This window comes from Heptranchias perlo, chromosome 8, assembly GCF_035084215.1.
Source record: "Heptranchias perlo isolate sHepPer1 chromosome 8, sHepPer1.hap1, whole genome shotgun sequence".
NCBI lineage: Eukaryota > Metazoa > Chordata > Chondrichthyes > Hexanchiformes > Hexanchidae > Heptranchias > Heptranchias perlo.
Window position 1 is genome coordinate 79,195,658 of NC_090332.1, and position 21,779 is coordinate 79,217,436.

At 42.3% G+C, this 21,779-nt stretch overlaps 1 protein-coding gene across 2 annotated transcripts in view; it reads left to right on the top strand.

The window, feature by feature from the left end:
* The window catches only part of kiz (kizuna centrosomal protein), a 184,341-nt gene that overhangs the window by 105,327 nt on the left and 57,235 nt on the right, over positions 1-21,779 (top strand). For both annotated transcript variants that reach the window (XR_010963565.1, XM_067988390.1), the window contains exons 10-11: positions 937-1,099; positions 21,003-21,080. Coding sequence is in view for 1 of the 2 variants with exons in the window: in XM_067988390.1 (XP_067844491.1) it covers positions 937-1,099; positions 21,003-21,080 (241 nt within the window). In the remaining variant the exon portion in view is untranslated. The remainder of the gene's footprint in view (positions 1-936; positions 1,100-21,002; positions 21,081-21,779) is intronic.

Consider the following 21,779-nt stretch of genomic DNA (forward strand, 5'->3'; position numbering starts at 1 on the left):
CACACTATTAGCAATTCACAAAAGCACAAATCACTGGTTAATTACTTAAATGATTAGCAGAACAGTTGTGACATCATAGGCAGTTGTGCAATATTCTTCTTCTCGGTTATATAAAATGTTATATTCTGTAAGTTGATAAAACTGATATCGACCAGTACAGACAGACAACTGGAAAAATTTAATCCATCAATTACAGTTATACAGTAACACAAGTTTGTATCAAAGCAGATTATTTTTTCTGCTTTAAAATTCTTTAAAGGGGCTATATCCCTTAATCTGCCAAATAACATGCAATAATTTTAAATATAGATATTTATATGTTTTTATAGTTAATCAAGCAGGGAAGAACTCCTTTTACCTACATTATGAATGTTGGTGGATTAACTGAGCCACATCTGTCTACGCCCAGTATTTGCAGCTTAACCCCATTTTCTATCCAGCACATGTTAGGGTACAGGCAGGATATCCTTACTGTAATAATTAATCTAGAAACAGAGTGGGATGGGGCTCAGAGATTGGTTGTCTAATCATTTAAAAAAATAATTATTATGTTAAAAACATACTGCAGGAGAGATAATAGAATCACAGAATGATTACAGCACAGAAGGAGGCCATTTGGCCCATCGAGCCCATGCCTGCTCTTTGTAAGAGCAATCCAGTTAGTCGCATTCCCCCACTCTTTCCCTGTAGCCCTGCATATTTTTTCCCTTCAAGTATTTATCCAAGTCCCTTTTGAAAGCCACGATTGAATGGTACCCTAAATGTTTTTTTTAAAGGATTCTCTTAAAATTCAAGACAGTAGAATTCCACAATACATATTTTGTAAATAGGTAAATGTGATTTACTAGTTGACGTCAAAGTACTTATATTTCACTAATTGCTCCACAAGTATGAAGCATTTTCCTTTGTTTCTTATTAATTTTAATTGTTAATCAGGCAACAGCATTGTTGAAGAAAATCCTTTCAAAAGCAATTGAAACCCAGTCTGTTCAAAGCGATGACTCATCTTGCAGCTTACCATCCATTCTCAGTGATGGTGTAGAAGATAAGCCAGCAAAACCTGTGCAGTGGTTCTACCTGAATAATACAAAGCAGCGAGGTAGGTAACATGTAAGAGTTATTTAACTGTTATGTGGTCAAAGCAATAATAGTTTTGTGTGTTCCCATTTCTCTTTAAATATGATGGGCTTGAAAACATGTGGTCCTTCCGGGGTACTCCCTATATAACTTTAGCAAGAGTATGTTGGCAGAATCCGGATATACCTGGTCCTGGCCAACTATCATGGTATCGGTGACGTCCTTTTGGGCCTATCATCATGGGAGGAAGCATGACAGGCCTGGGGACTCCCTATAAAGAGAGTTCCCGTAACCTCAGCCCTCAAAGGAAACCTGGTATAAGGTCGGCACAGGTCTGCCTGGTCAAACCAGGCATCTTGACCAACCCATTGACGGTTGTGAGGCCCGCCCAGGGGTTCATACCAGGATTGAGGCCTGAACCCCTGAAGAGGAGACAAGTTTTTAAAAACATTTTTTATAGTGGCCCCTTACCAAGGATGGGCCACTGGGGGGACTATCAAGACGTTAAATGGGAGGGCCCCAATATTTGCAGCCTGCTGCACAAGGTGGGTACACTAGATGTGCAGGCACCTGCCAATGGCCTCCAAATTAAGGGACCTCCTCCTGATCCCACATACTTCGGCAGGGTCAGCAGCGAAGGTCACCAGTGGTTGCGATCCTGGCGTAATTGCTGGGATCGCTGGAGCATAGATTTTCAGGGCTTAGAATTTTTGCCTTAACACTTTGAATGAAGTCAGTGAAATTATAGGTATTTGTTATTGTTTTGTAAATTGTTGTAAATGTATTTAAAAGGAACTGGGAGGCACACTTTGCAACTTGTCCTTTTATTTCAAGGTTGGGGGTTTAGAAGCAGCCCAGAATGGCTTTAAGGGGTGTACTCAAAATGCCTTTTGGCAGGTTCAAGCAGTTCTTAGTGGATGTGAACCAGGTAGGGTGATCCTAGCTGGATAAGCATTGGGAAACTTACCAGTGTTCTGTGCTGGTAAGCTGACACAAAACTAGATGGGAATGTGAGCTGTGAGGAGGATGCAAAGAGGCTTCAAGGGGATATAGATAGACTAAGTGAGTGGGCAAGAACATAGCACATGGAATATAATGTGGAAAGATGTGAAGTTATCCACTTCGGTAGGAAAAACAGAAATGCAGAGTATTTTTTAAATGGTGAGAGATTGGGAAATGTTGATGTTCAAAGGGACCTGGGTGTCCTTGTACATGAGTCACTGAAAGCTAACATGCAGGTGCAGCAAGCAATTAGGAAGGCAAATGGTATGTTGGTCTTTATTAAAAGAGGATTTGAGTACAGGAGTAAAGATGTCTTACTGCAATTGGTGAGACCACACCTGGAGTATTGTGTACAATTTTGGTCTCCTTACCTAAGAAAGGATATACTTGCCACAGAGGGAGTGCAACAAATGTTCGCCAAACTGATTCCTGGGATGGCGGGATTGTCGTATGAGGAGAGATTGAGTAGACTAGGCCTGTATTCTCTCGGGTTTATAAGAATGAGAGGTGATCTCATTGAAACATACAAAATTCTTACAGGACTTGACGGGGTAGATGCAGGGAGGATATTTCCCCCGGCTGGTGAGTCTAGAACCAGGGGTCACAGTCTTAGAATAAGGGGTAGGCCATTTAGGACTCCGATGAGGAGAAATTTCTTCACTCAGAGGGTGGTGTATTTTTGGAATCTCTACCCCAGAGGGCTGTGGAGGCTCAGTCATTGAGTCCATTCAAAACAGAGATCGATAGATTTCTAGATATTAAAGGCATCAAGGGATATGGGGATAGTATAGGAAAATGTCATTGAGGTAGAAGATCCGCCATGATCTTGTTGAATGATGGCCTACTCCTGCTCCTATTTCTTATGTTCGTATGCAAAGCTTCAGCTGGTTGAATTGCAAAATTACCATTGCACAATATAGGCTGTTGTCAAACAGTATCCCAGCTTTCTGGACTTGGGGTGTGAACCTATTGGGATGGAGTGCAAACTTCACATTAGGCAAACAGAAACTCTCATCTGTTTGAATTTCTCAGTTACTCGGTTCGGAGACTCTTAATCATGGTGATGGGTTTCTGCATGTCAGATACCCGGCTAACCAAAAAAAAAGTGATGTGGAAAATGGAAACATTTACACTAGTTTGCAGTAGCGATGCTTTTCTGAGGTTCAGGCTCAGGCATGTGAGGCATAGTTGAGGGAGTTTTATTCTGCACCTGGCCATTGCTTTGGCGCTGATTTTGGCTGCCTAATACGGATGATCGTTTCTTTTATTCATTCTCGGGATGTAAGCATGACTGGCAAGTTTGTATTTATTTCCCATCCCTAGTTGCTCTTGAGAAGGTGGTGGTGGGTCTTCTTGAACCGCTGCAGTCCAAGTGGTGAAGATGCTCCCACAGTGCTGTTAAGTAGGGAGTTTCAGGATTTTGACCCAGTGACGAAGAAGGAACGGCGATATATTTCTAAGTCAGGATGGTGTGTGATTTGAAGGTGAAGGTGTTCTCATGCACCCGCTGCCCTTGTCCTTCTAGGTGGTGGAGGTCGTGGGGTTGGGAGATGCTGCAAAGAATCCTTGACATCCTGTAGCTAGTACACACTGCAGCCGTGGTATGCTGATGGAGTGTTGATCAGTCAGACTGTTTTGTCCTGGATAGTGTTGAGCTTCTTGAGTGTTATTGCAGTTGCACCCATCCATCACACTCTTGACTTGTACCTTGCCGGTGGTGGACAGACTTTGAGGAGTCAGGAGATGAACACACTCACCGGAGAGAATATCCAGCCTCTGACCTGCTCTAGTACCCACAGCATTTATGTGACTGGTCCAGTTGAGTTTCTGGTCAGTGGTGACCCCTGGGTGTTGATGGTGGGAGATTCTCTCTTGTCGGAGACGGTTATTACTTGCCATTTGTGTGGTGTGAACGTTACTTGCCACTTATCAGCCCAATCTTGGATGTTGTTCAGGTCTTGACGCATGCGGGCATGGACTGCATCATTATCTGATGAAATGCGAATGGAGCTGAATACCGTGCAATCATCAGCGAACAGACCAACTTCTGATCTTATGATGGAGGGAAGGGTCAGTGATGAAGCAATTAGCTGAAGATAGTTGGGCCTAGGACGATGCTGTGAGGAACTCCTGCAGTGGTGTCGTGGGCTGAGATAATTGGCCTCCAACAACCACAGCCACTGGAGAGCTTTCCCCCAGTTTTACTAGGGCTCCTTGGTGCCACACTTGGTCGAATGCTGCCTTAATGTCAAGGGTAGTCACTCTCCGCTCACTTCTGGAATTCAGCCATGTGTCCATATTTAGACCAACGGCTGTAGTGAGGTCTGGAGCCAAGTGGTCCTGGTGGAACCCAAAGTGAGCAGCGATGAGCAGGTGTTAATGAGGAGGACTTTGCAGGGTCAACTAGGCTGGGTGTGCCTTCGACGTGTCCTAATTTGATGCCGAGATTGCAGACGAGTGGTCCGTCCGGTTTTATTCTTCTTTGTAGCGGTTTGATACGACTGAGTGGCTTGCTAGGCCTCTTCAGTGGGAAGTTAAGAGTCAACCGCATTGGTATGGGACAGGAGTCACACGTCGGCCAGACTGGACAAGGACGGCAGGCTTCCTTCTCTAAACGACATTAGTTTTGAAGACAACCCAACAGCTTCATGGTCATTGTTTACTGATACCATGCTCATTATTCCAGATTTTTTTTTAACCAAATTCTCAAACTGCCATGTTGGATTTTGAACTCACGTTCTATAGATTATTAGTTGAGGCCTCTGGATTACTAAGTCCAGTAACATAAACACTATACTTTCTCTAGCACTAACTTTGATGATCACAAAAAAAATCTAAAAATAAAAAAAATTTAAGTTATAAAAAAAACTTTAAAATGCAGAAATGTTAACTCCCACAAGCTAAGCACTGGAACAGAATACGGGAAAAATTAACTGAATATGAATACTAATCAAAGTAAAAATGCACATGATTTTGATCAAGCTCAATTTTATCAACATTTGCAAGAGACAGCTTTACAGAATAAATTCAGCCCCACCAAAGGGTTCTCAGTAGGGTGGGGATTATACTTACAGCATTGAATATTTTTTTGGTGGTCAATTCAGATGTGTATTTTTTTAACTGAATTTTCAAGAGTTTTCACATATATATTTCATGACGCCATTGTACATTTTGATTATACAGTGCTTGTAGGAAGAATGTATTCACACATTAAGGTTTCTTTGCGTGGTTTTGCTTGAGCTGGGGGCAATGTCAGTTTAAGGGTTGGAACAATTTGATTCTTAGTGTTTGGGATTAACGTACTGCATGTGATTGCAGCACTTTCTGGACCATCTAAACTTTTAAGCCTGTTAAATAAATGCACGCTACAGTCTGTACAACATTCTTCCCCTCACATAGTAGCAAAATGTTTGAGGCCAACAATATGCGGCCCTGCTGGCAGCATAAGCCAAAAGGGCTGCTATTTAGGCCAGGAACCAATAATCACGGTGCTGGTCTTACATTGGGGATTCTTTGTGGCCTGTAGGCCAACGGCATATGAGGGAGCAGGGCCAGCGTGAGGTTGGTTGTGAGGACTCCCAACACCGAGAAATCCCGTGTCCCTGGCTTGTCATTAGCTGGGCAGGTCATTGGCGGCTGGTGTACTGGTTGAGAAAGGGCGGCACACTTCTGTTTCTGAGGGGGAACCTGGCAATCTGCCCCCCCAGGTTTGGCAACCAGCGCTGTACTTGGTGACTCCCTTTAGTAGGCAGGTGCCTCAGATGCACCACTAGTGGCTCAGATGCTGCCATTGGCATGCAAAGGAGGGAATTTCACCCATACTCCCTTAAGTGTGCCAGGATCAGGAGGAGAGGTTCCTGGCAGGGGCATCTTGGCACTAATGCCACCGTCAATTTTTGACCCCTTTATTTTTTGTGATACATCTGCAGAATAATAAGGGAAATAACATGTGGACTACAGTGAAACCTGTATAAACAGACACTCTCAAAAAAACGGACACCTGCAAAAAACAGACACTTATTGAGAGATCCAAATAACTTACATGGTAAAATATACAAGGGGCTTTATGAAACCATGGACACTTGCAAATTACGAACTACAGACAGCCTTCAATGCAAGAAGCTCTTGTACAACTTAAATCATGGGACACTTACGTCAGCACAAGGTGGCGGCGGGTTTTGTGAAAGAAACGCCATTTGTGGAATAGGGAGCTCTTTACCCAGCATACATGGCGGCAGAGAAACTGCTATATCTCTGGAATTGAATGCTTGCACGGTTCTGAGTCTAAGCGAGCGATTTTAACCCTACTCGCCCGACGGGAACCACCTAGTTAAAATCACCCAGATTACTTACCCACCCTGAAGATGCTGGGAGCTGACAGTTCCCGACTTTAACCTGCTTAACTGAGCAGGCGGCAAGGACACCTGTCCAAAACCGGCGGGGTTCTTTTTTACATGTGCATGTCAGGTCCTGATGACGTCACTGGGACCCGATTACAGGAAGCTTAGCAGGGAAGAGGCCCAAAAAGATAATTAAAACGTTTCTTTTTGCTTTCACTGTAGGGCCAGGAGGAGCTGGAGTACTCCCCTGCTGCGGACTTGCTTCCCGCTCGTGAGACCCCCGCGAACTGGCCCGGCTAGCTGATCCTGCCATTTACCTGGCCCCGGTGGGCTGCTTCATGGGTGGGAAGGCAGCTGGCGGGATTTAAATAAGGCTCGGGAGTTAAAATTACCTGGGTGGGTGAAATTCTGAGTGGGTGAGTTTCTAACTCACACCGCTACTCCACCACTGAAAACTGGCCCAGAGTTAAAATTGGGTCTTAAGTAGAACAATAGTTTAATATACTAAATAGGTGTTCACTAGTGTTTGTGTGTGACAAAGAGGACTATTATTATCTTTATATTGATGTATATCTGTTATTATGTGGCAGTAACCCAACAAGTTTATCTGGTGACTAGTTGAGCCATTTTGACTAGGATGGTCCCAAATTAAATCCATGTTGTGAGTTAGCCAGTATCAGCTGGGAGCCAGCATAGGAACATAGGAATTGCGAGATGAGAAAAGACCAAGGTCCAGCTAGTTCACCTTCTACCATCCTGGTAGTCGCATGCTACAATGATAATGGAGTTGTTGACTAATCATAGCAATCAATCTCTATCAATTAGTTTACAACAGACCCAGACATGCCACGAGGAAATCCCCAGTAGTGGAGAGCTTTGGGAACTATAGATCCAAAGTCACCTGTTCCTCCCAAGCATGTTACACTTAACACATGCCATGTCTCAAATTACTCATATACTATATCCCAAAATGTTATTTTCTGAAAGAAATCTATCTAATTTGCATTTGAATGAATCAATACTAACTGATTTCACCATATTTACTCGGGAGCATCTCAACATGGTTCCATAGAGTTAATATGTTAAAAGATATAAATTTTAAAAATTTAAATTAAAATATTAAAGTAAAGGTTAATGTTAAAGCTAAGATCTAAAAACAGCAAACAAAAAGGTATGAGGGGGGAAAGTTGGACAACCTGGCCTCACAATGTAACCCTTTAAGTTCCGGTAAGATTCTGGTGAATCTGTGCTGTCCAAGACCAATATATCCTTCCTGAGTGGCAGTGCTCAAAACTGAAAGCAGCACTCCAGGTGGGGTCTGACCAAAGCTCTGTGCAACTAATACATAACTTTCTCCCTTTTGTGTTCTAGCCCCCTTGAGATTCCATTAGCCAACATTCCATTAGCCGTTTTGATTACTTCTTGTACCTTTACACTAGCTTTTAGTGATTTGTATACATGGATACCCAAATCCCTTTACTACCCGTCTAGTCTCTCACCATTTAGAAAATATTCTGATTTGTCATTCTTGGATCCAAAGTGGATGACCCCATACTTCCCTACATTGAACTGCACCTGCCACTGTTTTGCTCACTCACTTAATCTGTCTGTGTCCCTTTGCAACTTCCTGCTCCCATCTACACAACTTACCATTCCTCCTAACTCGGTGTCATCTGCAACCGTGGATATACAACCTTCAATTCCTTCATCCATATATATGGTGAAAAGCTGAGGCTCCAGTACAGATCCCTGTGGAACACCACTTGTCACATCTTGCCAATGAAAGTACATTTCCTTTATCCCAACTCTCTGTCTCCTACTTTCCAACCAATTACCAACCCATGCAACAAGTTTACCTCTAATTCCATGCATCTGCCACAGTTTTGTGCCTTTATTTTTGCTAATAATCTCTCATGTGGAACCTTATCAAATGTCTTCTGGAAGTCCATATATTCGACATCCCTAGACACTCCCTTATCCATCCTGTTAGTGACGTCCTCAAAAAGTTCAACGAGATTAGTCAGACATGACCTACTCTACAAAACCATGCTGACTCTCTGATCAGCTTATACTTGTCCAAGTGCTCAGCCACTCAGTCCAGATGATAGATTCCAGTAACTTCCCCACAACTGGTGTTAAACTGATCTGTAGTTTTCTGGTTTCCCCCTCCCTCCCTTCTTAAATAATGAAGTAATATTTGCAATTTTTCAATCCAAAGGCACAATCTCCAAATTTAGAGAGCTTTGGAAAATTATCACATCTGCAACTTTCTCGTTTATTTCTTTAATTAGATTTATACTTGAAAAGGAAAAATTTGCAGGGCTATGGAGAAAGAGCAGTGGAGTGGGACTAATGGGAAAGCTCTTTCAAAGAGCTGGCACAGGCACAGTGGACTGAATAGCCTCTTTCTGTGCTGTATGTTTCTATGATTATATAATACCTGGGGTGGAAACCAACAGGTCTTGGAGATTTGTCTATCTTATGTCTCATTATTTTCTCCATTACCATTTTTTAAAAAACTTGCATTAAATCCAGTAAGTTTCTCCCCTTGACTTATTTTTTGGTTCCTTTATACCGCTGATATTTTGTCCTTTGCCTCTACTGATTTCACAAGTCTGTCATTTCATGATTGTCAATTATAGTCTCAACTGCATCTAACTTTAATGGGCCTACATTCCCCATTACTACCCTCTTTCTCTTAATATATTTATAAAAACTCTTACTGTTGATATCACTTGTGAGCGTTTTTCATATTCCCATTTTGTACCTCATTACTTTCTTTGCATCCTTTTGTTGCTTTTTATAGCTCTCCCAATCTACTGGATTTCCACTTTTCATTGCATTTGTGTAAACCTTTTCTTTTAGCTTGATACTGTCTCTTAGCTCATTTGTTGGCCATGCACGGGAAAAGTTAACTGCACAAGTGGAGCTTTTGCCTTTTAGGGGTATGCACTGGTATTGTATCGTACTAAATACTTCTTTGAATACTTCCCACTGGCCGTAGGTTTACCCATTAACACTTCAGCCCTGTTTACCGTGGTCAGTTTATTTCTCATCCCTTCCAAGTTTGCTTTATTTAAATTTAAAACTTTGGCTTGAGAATCTATCTTTTCCCTCTCAAGTGTCAGATCGTTAACTAATTCTGGTTCATTAATGATCACTAAATCTAGTATGGCCTGTTCCTGTGTTGGTTCTAAAACATATTGTTCCATAAAACTGTCCCAAACACATTCTAGGAATTCATTGCCTTTTATACTTGAGCTGTTCTGCTTCTCCCATTCTATGTGACAGTTAAGATCTCCAATTAGAACAACATTGTTTCTGTTACACACTTCCTTGATCTCCGTATTTCTACGTCCTTCCACTATATAACTATTGTCAGGAGGTCTGTAGACCACTCCCATCAGAATCTTTGCATCCTTTGCTGTTCCTTAGTTCTACCCATAGTGTTTCCACTGCCTGATCACCCTCACTGAAATCCTTTCTTTCTACTGCTATAATCGTGTCTTTTATCAATAATGCTACACCTCCTCCTTTCCCAACTTCCATGTCCTTTCTAAAGATCCTATAGCCTGGATATTTAGCTTCCAGTCATTCTCATCTTGAAGCCAGGTCTCTGTAATAGCTAATATATCATACACTTTAAGCTGAATTTCTGCTTCTAACTCACCTGTTTTATTTCTTATGCTATGTGCATTCGTGTACAGAACTCTTATTTGGCTAACTATCCCCACCCTGCCTGTATATCCTGATGGTGTTTTCTCACACTATTTGACTTATCACACTTTTTATTGTTGATGCTCTCTACATTGCTATACAGGCAAATTAATATGTTCTTATTTTTCATCATCCTGCTTTATTCTTAATGGTTGTATTATTATTACTTCCTATAACCTTTTCTGTTCCTGGAGTATTTAAGTTATCTTTATCACTTTTTGTACCTTGACTTTTGCTCTTATACTTTCTTTTCCACCTGGAACCCCCCGCCCGCCCGCCCCCATTACTGGTTTAAATTCCTTTCTACAGTCCTGTTTATTCTTCTTGATAGGGCCTTGGTCCCAGCCCAGTTCACGTGCAGCCCGTCCCAGTGGTGCATCTCCTTCTTGTCCCAGTACCGGTGCCAGTGTCCCGTGAAATGAAACCCCTCCTTCCCACACCAGCCTTTCAGCCATGCATTTATTTCCCTGATCTGTTTATCCCCATGTCAATTTGTATGTGGCATTTCCCACAGGTGTCGTCACCCAGAGCAGTCTCACTGTCCACAAATTCGCACATTCTTCAGTCCCAACAAACTGCCCGTGCTACCATTATCTATTCGAAGTTTATTTATTTGTTTGTTTGTTTATTGTACAGCAGTTCTTTATTTATCCATTTCCAATGCGAACTGATTCACCTTTAATACTAAGTTATGATTATCAGAAGGATTTAATTTGATGTCTTTTAGTTACTTTTATTGCTCAGTTTAGTCTATTTAGCCTATTGTTGATGTCAGTTTTCATTTATTTAATTTTTATTTACTTACGTAAAGCTGCTAGTCAGGCTTTTGCCCTTGCCTCTTATTTATTAATCCCTATTTTTGTAAATTCAGTAGCCCTTTAATCTACTTTATAGTTAAGTATTTAAAGTGTGAACAAATAATTGAACACATAGCTTTTGTTCCTCCATTAACTTTCTTAGCACGTCCTTCCCACTCAGCGTTGAATTCCTACTATCACCAAATTCCCGCTTTAGAAGCTCTCACTCTGTTACCAGCTCGCTCTAGTGGGCTCTTGCACCATCACCTTTATATACATTTCAGACACAAACCAGTTTCAATTGGTTGGTCAGTCAGCCCCGAACCACATAGTATATAATTAACACCTGGCCTAACAACTTACAGTTGACTGACAGTTAACTGCCAATTGACTTGGAGTTTTTAAAATTAAAAACTTAGTTTAAATTTTAGTTTGATTAAGAAACACAGTTTTTGCCCTACTCACCTCTAAATTCTCACTCTCACAAAATTCCCATTTTAGAAGTCCTCACTCTGTTCCCTGTTTACTCTGTTACCAGCTCACTACTGTAGCAAATTATTGACGTTACAATAAAATCTAGAGCTGTTAACCCACTATATTAGTGATAGCCCATAACTGAGGATTTCTACTGATTTGTAGGTACATTCTTTGAGGATTGTGACTTAGATGTTTTGGTCCTGGTCACTAGAAAATAGTTCAGCCACACTTCCTGAAGCAAAATTCTGCTGAACTATGAAAATACAAGAAAAAGAAACAAATATGATTATGATCCAGAGTTCTTCAGATTAACAGAATTCACTTTGAGCAAATAGATTTAACAGGGAAAATGCACTTGCTACATATTTTTAAAAAGATTGCATTTAGCTAATACATAATGGAGCCATTAGTATACCATGTCTGTCACTGATGAGCTCTGATAGTCTTCTTCACAACTGGAATGAATGGATATTCTGTTGTCCCTCACTGTTTATTTTGTTTATAAAATAGGAATGGGTATTATTTGGTTTCAAATAAAAAAAATGTTTTTCAATTTAGTTTTATTGGTGATTTTCATAAGGACTGAGGGCATTTTTATGTAGACATACAAAAAAATTAAAATATATTGCCAAATTCATTATTGGATACCATACAAAGAAAACCTCTTTAATCAATTTTATTTTCATACAGCTAGGCCTAAGTTTAGATTGCTGTCATAAAACATCTGAATATGTCAGATTATATAGCATTTGAGAGGAAGAATTAGCTGTGGATACAATGCAGTAACACCATGCAATGAAGCTTGGATCGCACTGGAATATGGTAACATCCTTTTATACAACTAAATTTATTAATATGTCCTGTATAAACTGCTACTTTTACTTATGAAAAATATTGGAAAGTATATTAACATATTAAGGATAATTGGGCATGGTTATAACAATTCAGGCCAGTCAATATCTGAAAGAAGTCACGTACCCAACGGTTGATTCCAGGCAGCTCCAGTACCAAGACATTTTAAAAGAAAGGCTTCATAAACCTTATGTCGTCACAGGATTAAAATGTAATTTATATTCTGCTTAATAGAGCAATTCCTGTTTTGAAGACACCAATAGAATGTTCAGCATGCTGATTTCCCCAACCAAACACATGGTATGTTTGTAAAATTAAGCAGTTTTGATCAGCTAAAGCGAAAAACTTTTTAAAAGTTCATATAGCGCATCTGATCTTCTGATGGATTTTCATCCTCCAAGCATAACCTATTAGATTAGTTTTTCATGTCTTGGCATGTATCTGTTCCTAAGGTCAAACACCCAACTGAAGAGCCCTTGTGTTATATTGCAGATATTTTTGATTTATGTTCTTTTCATGATAGTTACAAAATTTGTTTCATTAGATTAATGGCAGATGTAATGGTGCAACAATTTTTGTATATTACAGTGGGTTCTTATTTTAATTTGTGTACTAATTATATAGACTATCTGGTGTATGAAGACTCCTTAATTAGTTCTCATTAAGTTTGGAGAGCAGAAGGATGTGCAATGAACAAATCTTCTAAAGCAATATTTTTGTTTATTTATTACTTGTGAAATTTTTACAGCACACATTGGCAACATAGAAAATGACTGCTAATAGCTCTTTTAAGTGCTGTACTAATTGCGTACTGCAGTTGCTTAGCATTAGAATTTTCTCTTCTGCTTGTGTATTTAAAACATTTCTGCCTTAGAACTAGGTAAAATAAAAACTGAATGTTAGAAATGCACAGCCGGTTGATCAGCATTTAAAAGAGAAAGATAGATTATTGTTTCACATCTGAATTTAGTGTAGTAATCAATTAATTTGCATTTAGAAATCGAGTGCTTCTTCTGTATTTCTGATCTCTAAATAACAAGGGATTGTTGGCTGAAAGAGAAAATATGCCCTGAATTATTTTTCCTCTGAGTACTCTGGATCACCTCACACAGATTTTCCCCAGTCGAGTTGGACTTTCTGTCCAACTTCCGTTGTCACAATTTTCTGTCACACTTTCATGTCAACATTTAACATTGAAACTGCCTATGTAAATGTTTACCTGTAACAATGCATTTGTGGGCTCTGACCAGTAGATGGCATCGTTGAGCTACGTTTCTAAAGCCTCTCTCTCAGCTTGTCCCAATGTTTTTTTTCTGGTTGCAAGTAAGTAATTTAACTTTTTGAATTAATCTTTTAAATTTTTATATATTTTTATTTATATATCTTTAAACTTATTTTTATATAATTTTTATACATTTTGCCCTTTCACCTGCTCTAGGTGTCTCATTCCTGGTTGGGCCACCTGCTTACCTTTCTTTCTGCCTTCTTCCACGCTACCTGTCAACAACTCCCCCACCCAAGGATGTTCCACAATTGAGCCTGGGCCTACTGCCTGCTACTTGTTAACTCTGGCCTTTTTCTCTTCATTCAAGGCTGTTCCATGACCTCAGAGAAGGTTTCTTGGTGGTCCAGCGAAATCTTTCCCTGCTTGGCCTACTCCACTTCTGGCTCTTGAGCAATAGGTGAAGAGCTGGAAGAGGAGTAGAGGAAAATTCTTGACGGATCAACAAGGCCAGGGTGACGGGAGATCAAAAATAAATCTTCCCTGAGGACATGGCACAATCGTGAGTGAATAGAAATGAGGTCAGGGCCAGCAAATAGGATGCAGCAGGCTCCAGCCCAACCGATGCAGCACCACGGGGAGGAGGGAAGCACAGAGAACGTTATTTTTAACAATGTGATTTATGTAAATTTCGATTTTAAATGTTCACAAATGCTTTTAGGGGTGGGGATGCTGGGAAACTTTACTGTTTGGTAATCTGCCTCTTCCTAGCTATTTGCTGGGAACAAGCTTTCAGTTCCATTAGATTCCGGGAAGGGAGTTGGAGAGAAAGGTTTGAAAGGCTAGGTATGATGTTGCCATTTGAGACAGTTCTATAAATAGGGCTGTTTAAATAAGGAAGAAACAGAAGAAACTAGACCTACCTCATGATGGGCGTTTCTAAGGACCCTCTGGAAGCAAGGTGCCACCAATGGCGAGTGCAAATGGTTATCTCCAGCAGGCTGAGCTCAAACCACCTGTACAGGCCTGAAAGAGTTTTCACATTGCTGGCCTGTATAGACCTTCCCTCAATATGGCGGAGGCATTTTTGTGTTAGTTCTTGTAATGTATATAGTCATGTATCTCGGCCTTTCCACTGCTCTCCAGTCACAATATTTCACTATGTATGATCCCTGTGCTTATCGTGCTGGACTGCATCCATTATACTTATTAAATACTCAAGAGAATAACATTTAATACCTTTTTCAGCACAACCCAGCAGTCGTCCATCTTTGATGAAACAGAATCCCAGGGAAAAAGTCAATTTGTCCTCCAAAGAGTACCTTTCTAGTTTTTAATCATGCCTGAGGTCTCAAGCAAGAAAAAGCAAAGCAAATGTATGTCTCTGTACAGAGTGATACTGATCAAGTAATTGGTTATGGAGACAAGTGCATTGGCATTGGTACCATTACCATTTATTTTGGATAGTGACCACGATTGAATAGGTGTGCGTGAACCTACGGCTGGACCAGTCATGTGCCTTGTTTTCATGCAAGCTACCAAAACTGTCGTAGATGTATTATTGTAACAAAATTTGAATTTCTGACATATATATATCCACATCCATCCATACCAAAGTACCTCAAAAGAAGAGATGTTTCAGTTGTTTTCTCCAGAGCTTTCAATACAAAAGCTAGTAGCTTTTTGGCTGTGAAGAGGATTTTCAGATGAGTCAGAAGGACTAAAAGACATTGAGATACTTTAGCATGGATGGACAGAGAATACTGGCAGCCATGTCAAATCTAGAACTTTAGCTTTTGACAGTTTTGATCTCATTAATAGCAGTTCAGCCCCTTTGAACCCATATCTGGATGACTGTTTAGTGAAAACACTCTCTAAGCCTGTGATTCGTTCGCAAAAGCAGTGTTGCACATGCTTCGCCAGTTGGAACTCCAAACATGAGAAAAATCCTAACTGATGTGCAATATATGGGGTTCTAGTTTCAGAGCACCTTTCTGAAATCTGTTAGCTCTTTAAGATCAGGAATGAGTGATCCTGAACCTTGAATATACCTGAATCTTGAAGTTGATACCTGTGGGAAACACCATAATCCTACATGCTAAACACTTATTGAGATACAGCTAAATAGGTGCCTGTTGCTGCAGTGTTCATAAGCAAACAATGGGATACAAAATCTTTCATAGTCTATAGAGGTCCTGAGAGTAAGACACTGCTGTCATTAGCACTTTGTGCCAGATTTTGCTGGAGCGGGGCATCTCGCGGCATGCCCCATTAGTTAGACTTTTTTGTGCACATTTAGGCTTTCAAATTTTTTGCCCACAAAGTTGCTGGAAGTGCGAGCTGATAACGGCGCAGCGAGGGAAACAGGGCATCTGGGACCTTAGTGAACAATGGGACAAACTGGGTATCTCCTTAACCAATGAGATTAAAGGATTTAGAAATAAACGGAGGAAGGATTGAGGAGGTGGGTGAATAAGAGTGGGTGAATTCACCATCAAATCAGATACAGAGGAGGAAAGAAAGATTGGATTAAGAGATAGAAAAAAGAGACAGAATGGAAAAGTAAGAAAAAAAAAGTAAAAATTTTAAATATGGCATTTTTTAAATCTCTAAAACAATTCACAACCTGAAGGAATGAGACTTCACACTTATAATTGTTTACTATCTGGGCAAGAGAGGTTGATTGGCAGTCATTAACAATTATCATGTTGTTAAAAGGGTACTTACCGTGTTAAATATTAGACTTGACTTTGTGTGGCGAGTTTAATGGGCAATTAATGTGCAAATGCAGTAACTTCATGAAAATCACAGGGCGATTAAACACGAGATGCTGTTTTCGGGAAGGTAATTGGCCAGCAACTTGTGATTCGCAATTAATGGGGTATCACTTCCTCGCTACAAGTTGCTGGCTGATTTGTGCATTAATAACGGCATGCTTCATTCAGATGCCGTTACTTTTTCAGCAAAATCTGGTTTGAAGTGTTTGAAAAGCATAGCATAACATGCTAAGACAATGGGCTCGATTTTACCGTCGGGTTTCCTGTGGGTTTCCAGCGGGGGGGCCCCGAAAATCCCGATATCCAGTCACGTGATGGGAACCCGCCACGATCCCGCCCACTTCCGGGTTCCCCGATGACGTGCGGGAGTGCGTGCGTGGCCCCCGCTGGTGGGAATCCCGCAGGCAATTAAAGCCAGCGGGATGCCACTTGAGGTTATTTATTTCGCTTGTTCAGGTCATTAACTGACCTGATTAAGGGACTGTGTGTGATTTTGGGGAAACATGGGACTGTTTCACACACTGGGGGAAACAGTCCTAGTTGAACTGGACGTGTTGCAGCCGTCAGCCTGTGGCAGCTGCAAAGGTCCATTTGACAGGTGGGGGTGGAGACCCTCACCCATTGCAGGAGGCCGCTCTGTCACTTGGGACAAAGTGTGGCCTCCACCACCCCCCTCCGGACGGTCAAAGTCACCAACCTGCACACTCACCCCGGGGTCCGGAGACATGTGCCTACCTTGCGGACCCCCTCAGATGTACATATTGCGGATGGGGGCCGCCGTAGCTGCAGTCATGACCCCCTCGTCGTGGAGATCTGCAGGCTCTTTCATGCCGAGCTGCTCCTGGCTGGCCCCAGCACCATCTGCTTACCTGTCGCTGCCAAAGTCACCACTGCCCTCCACAACTTCTCCTCCGCATCCTTCCAGGGTGCAGCCGGGTACACCGCCGATGTCTCTCAGTTGTCTGCGCGGAAGAGCCCTGCAAATACACCTGCACCTACTCTGCAGTAACACAATGGGTGGCATCAGTGGTGGGTCCTCATAGTGATACCCAGGAGCGGACATTATTGGACACAACAGACAGGATTCGCGGAGATATGGCAGTGGTGGTGCCAATATAATGTGTGATGTTTGTTGCTCTGAAATTCAATATAGGTAACACCCATGGCAAACCCTCAGACACCCTTGTGCATCCCCTTCATGCTCACGACACGTTTGCCGTACGCTGCCTACTGCACATATGCAATGCATGCCCTGTGGCTGCAGCACAGGTGGTGGCAGGTTGAGTGAGGCTGGCCGTGAGAGAGATGCACGAGAGGGTGAGTATGGGATAGAGCCATGAGATTGTATGAGGATTGGGTTGCGTGTTAGTGGCGGGTGAGTACTGGCGAGGTGAGTAGGTGCAGGTAAGATGAGGATGGGGTTTGAGTGGGTATGAGGGGTGATGTGACAGAGTAGTGTTGGCGGTGCCGAAGGAGATGTGGGGTGGGGGCAGTGTTGTGGCAGACGGAGTGTAGGGGAAAGACTATGTGTTCTCACTGTGGCTGACCTACTGAGGTCATTGGAGCGCCTCCTGCACTGTATGCAGGTGGGCGATATGTTGGTGGTGCAGGTGACCCCCTCTGCCACCTCGAGCCAGGCCTTCTTGGTGGCAGAGGCAGGCCGCTTCCTCCCGCCCACCGGGTGGAAGATCTCTGTCCTCCCCCCTCCTCCTCACCCCATCTGATGATACCTGGGATGAGGCATCATTAAACTGGGAGCAGCCTTCCCCCTGGGCTGCTCCATGCTGTAATTTGTTCCATTGGTTGCAGCATCTGTCAGTGGAGGACTGCCCCTTTAACTAGAGAGCCTCCAGCTGACAGATCGTACTGCGCATGCGCAGCCCGCCCGACGCACAGACCAGCAGCGCGGACCCCGGAGGAGCAGGTAAGTGATTCCAATTAGTGCATTGCCTGCTACGATCGCGCGGGCAACCCACTAATTTCACCGGGCGCGGAGGCCACGCACCCGAAACCCAACCCGCCGGAAACCCGCAGGCCTGCTAAAATCAGGCCCAATATGTTGACAATTGCCATAAGCAGGGCAATGTTAGGCACTCTGATCAAGAGACTGCAGATGTGATCTGACAACAAGGTTGATGCGGGAATGGAACCTCTGCAACCATTGAGGATACCAAAAATTTACAGATATTAGCGCTGGATTAGTTCTTTAGTCTTAAAGGAGAATTGTCTGTTGCTTGATGAGGGCTAGATGCTTAAGAGCTACATCATGGATGGCCTGTAAGCTTTGAGGATGGTTTTAAAGCTATCAAAGTGGTATCCACCTGATTGCCAAATAGGCTTGTAAACATTTCTGAATGTCCAGCAAGAAACCCAATGCATCAGCCAGGCATAACCATTTGTCCAGCTGCATGGATTATTTCTCTGAGAGAATCTTCAACTGGAAGGGAGATTTCTCAAAATTCAGTGTGGGCTATTAAGACCACCAAAATGTCAACAGTAGGCTGGCTAAGCAAGGTCTGCTATTGTTTGTGGAAATTGAATTCCTTTATAAGAATGAAGAAAATAACACCTACGTTAGGTAATTTAACATTTTGGTGTATTATTCTAGAAGTACTGTAGAATTGTAATCAAACTTTACGTATTCCCAGAGAGCATTTGATCAAAATACTCAGAATGCCATCGGTTTGTAAAAGTTCTTATTACTACAATTCATTAGTAGCTGTAAAACTTAGAGTGGAGGAAATATTATGAACCAGCAATTGGAAAAGTCAAAATTAGCGCACTGTATGTGACGTGTGCAACAGTTTTCCCTTTTTCGTCGTCTCATACCAATGAGCAGCATTGACATAGAGCACATGTTCAGTAACCTGTCATGAGCTAATGGCTGAACAAAGTTTCATTGGAAAAGAGGTGCTGAGGATACAGCTAATGAGGCACAACAACCTCTTTTAGCATTATGCTTTGTGAAGGTAATTGTAGGCATTTAATTACTTCAAGTATTTTATTTATTCCTTCCAAAATTATTTTCCTGATTAAACCCAAAGTTTACTGGTTATGAAAATTCTGTCTTATTTTTGGTCTGCGAAAAGGACTTATTTGCCCACAGCTGATTTCATCTGATTTTGTGACCCAGAAATCAGCAAAAAAAAGATCATATGACTTTTAATATAAGTTGTTTTGTTCCTGCAGAAAGATCACTTCCGGAATTAGCTTAATGCTAAAGGGATCAAGGAATATGGGGAAAAAGCGGGAACAGGGTACTGAGTTAGACGATCAGCCATGATCTTTTTGAATGGGGGAGCAGGCCCAAAGGGCCGAATGGCCTACTCTTGCTCATATTTTCTATGTTTCTATGGAATATAAAGCAGAGAAAAAAGGAACTGGGACCCATGATACTAGGGCCTAAATTTTAGCCCGGAGCCAGGAAGACAGCGGTGGGGGGAGGGGTGGAGGGGGAGGGGTGGAGGGGGAGGGGTGGAGGGGGAGGGGTGGAGGGGGAGGGGTGGAGGGGGAGGGGGGAATTCCTGACTGGAAACCCAGAAGTACTGGCCATGGTCGGACAGGAGAAGAGCCAGGAAACGGATGCGAGAAAGTAAGTCTTAGATGGGCGGGGGGTCGGGAGTCATAGGGAGGGTGTCAGGGTTGGAAGTCATCAGGGGGTTGGGAGTCATCAGGCGGTCGGGAGTCGTGGGGGGGGCGGAATGCTGCAGGCAGGCTTGTTGGACCTGGGGGAAGCACTCCTGCTCCTCCGGGCCCACAAGCTGTGCTATAAAGGCACTTACCTGCAGTTTTGGGCCTTCTCGCCTCCTCTCACGTGGCATGAATGAGAAGACCCGGGAATCCCAGACCCCTGGAGTTAAAAACAAAAAAGCTGTAAAAATGGAGGCCCGCAGCCCCCTTGAAAGCTTTTAGTGACCAACCCGCCTCCTAAGAGTGGAATGGTCACCTGCCCCTCGTCCCACCTCTGTTAAAACCGGAATTGGATAGGTTGGGGCGGGTTTTAGATTTTAAAAAATTTTACTGCCTCCCTGCCCCCAACCCACCCGTTTTTCCGAGTTAAAATTTAGGCCTGGGTCTCTGCCCCCTTGCATTCACCCGGGATTTCCATGGTTTTCCCCCTGATGGGATGGAAAGCTTGTGCCTGAAGCAGGTGCAAGTATTCTAATTCCATGCAAATGAGGTGAGATGATTTGGTGGCACCTCCTGCCTTATTTTCTCTCCTCAACGCTAGTCGGGCATCCAGAAGAAGTAGGTGTTAGGTCCTCTGGCCAGCCCAGCTCAGATCGAAGGATCTGAGCAAGATATGCAGCAAGGCCACAGAAGCCAAAAGAATTAATGTCACCCTTTTACCAGGGCTTGCTGGAAAGCTGTTGGGGTTGGAGGCCTGGCTGTTGTTTTTGGACCACAGCCAGAAGGCTCCACAACTGGTGGCCATTACTGCTGTTACATGCCTCTGAGGCCTGCTGCAGCAAGTGGATTACCGGTGTAAGGTCTACCTGGGGTACATTGGGCTTAAGGTAATGACCTAGACCAGCAAATATGGATGTACTATGGGGCACTCATCTTGATTTGTACCCATTTTTTTCTGCAACTGTAAATAACAGCTTAACCTTCAGGAAAAATTCAACTGGTGGATATTTTCTTGTCTTATCCTCATGTTAGTTTGGAAGTTTGGCCGCCTCTGTTTTGTTACATATACTTTTAAAACACCCATGATGTTTATTCTTTCTGAATCTAACAGAAACAAAAGCATATCAACTGTTAAAACAATCGGCAATGCAGCAGAATGAGGAGGATGTCTCAGATTTACATTCACCAGGTAATGATCAGTAGAGTCTGTTTCAATGAAGCCAAATACTAATTTGCACTCAATTGTTTAAATCAACCAACCGCATGGTCCTTACTCACAAAGACTAAATAGAGGATAATGCTTAGAAAATAGTTGTTTTTGTTTTTATTCCAGGTATGCTAACCTGATAGCTGCAGGTAAATAATATTGGTATATAAATTGCTCCCATTATATGGTTGCCATTTTTTCAAAACTACCTTTGAGTTATACCATCATGTAAGTAACTCCTGTATTCAGAGGACACGAGCATGCATAAAGGTGCAATGTATACCCTGGATGTGAGGGTATCTCCATTTTACTTGTGAATAAAAACATTCCTCTTTCCCTCTTCGTGTGGTTTTCTTATTTCTATGACAAGCATAGCTTTGTTCTGACTTAGTAAATGTTGTAAATATGCTGCTTTTTTTCATTCAAGTTCTGTTTTGCCACTTGGTGTGATGGGAGTCCTTACTGTGCAGGACTGGTGGTTCAACTGTCTGCTAGAATCTTGCCAGTGTAAATACTCTAAGTTCTTTAAACTGTCCTAAACTGCTGTGAATCTGAAAAGGTTTTTCAAAACAAGCTAGTTTTTTTTTTACCATGGCATACTTTATAGCTGTTCCTCTTAAGTGTATACTCTTGATAAGTGTACACAAATTGTGGGAAATCAGCTATACACTTAACCAGAGT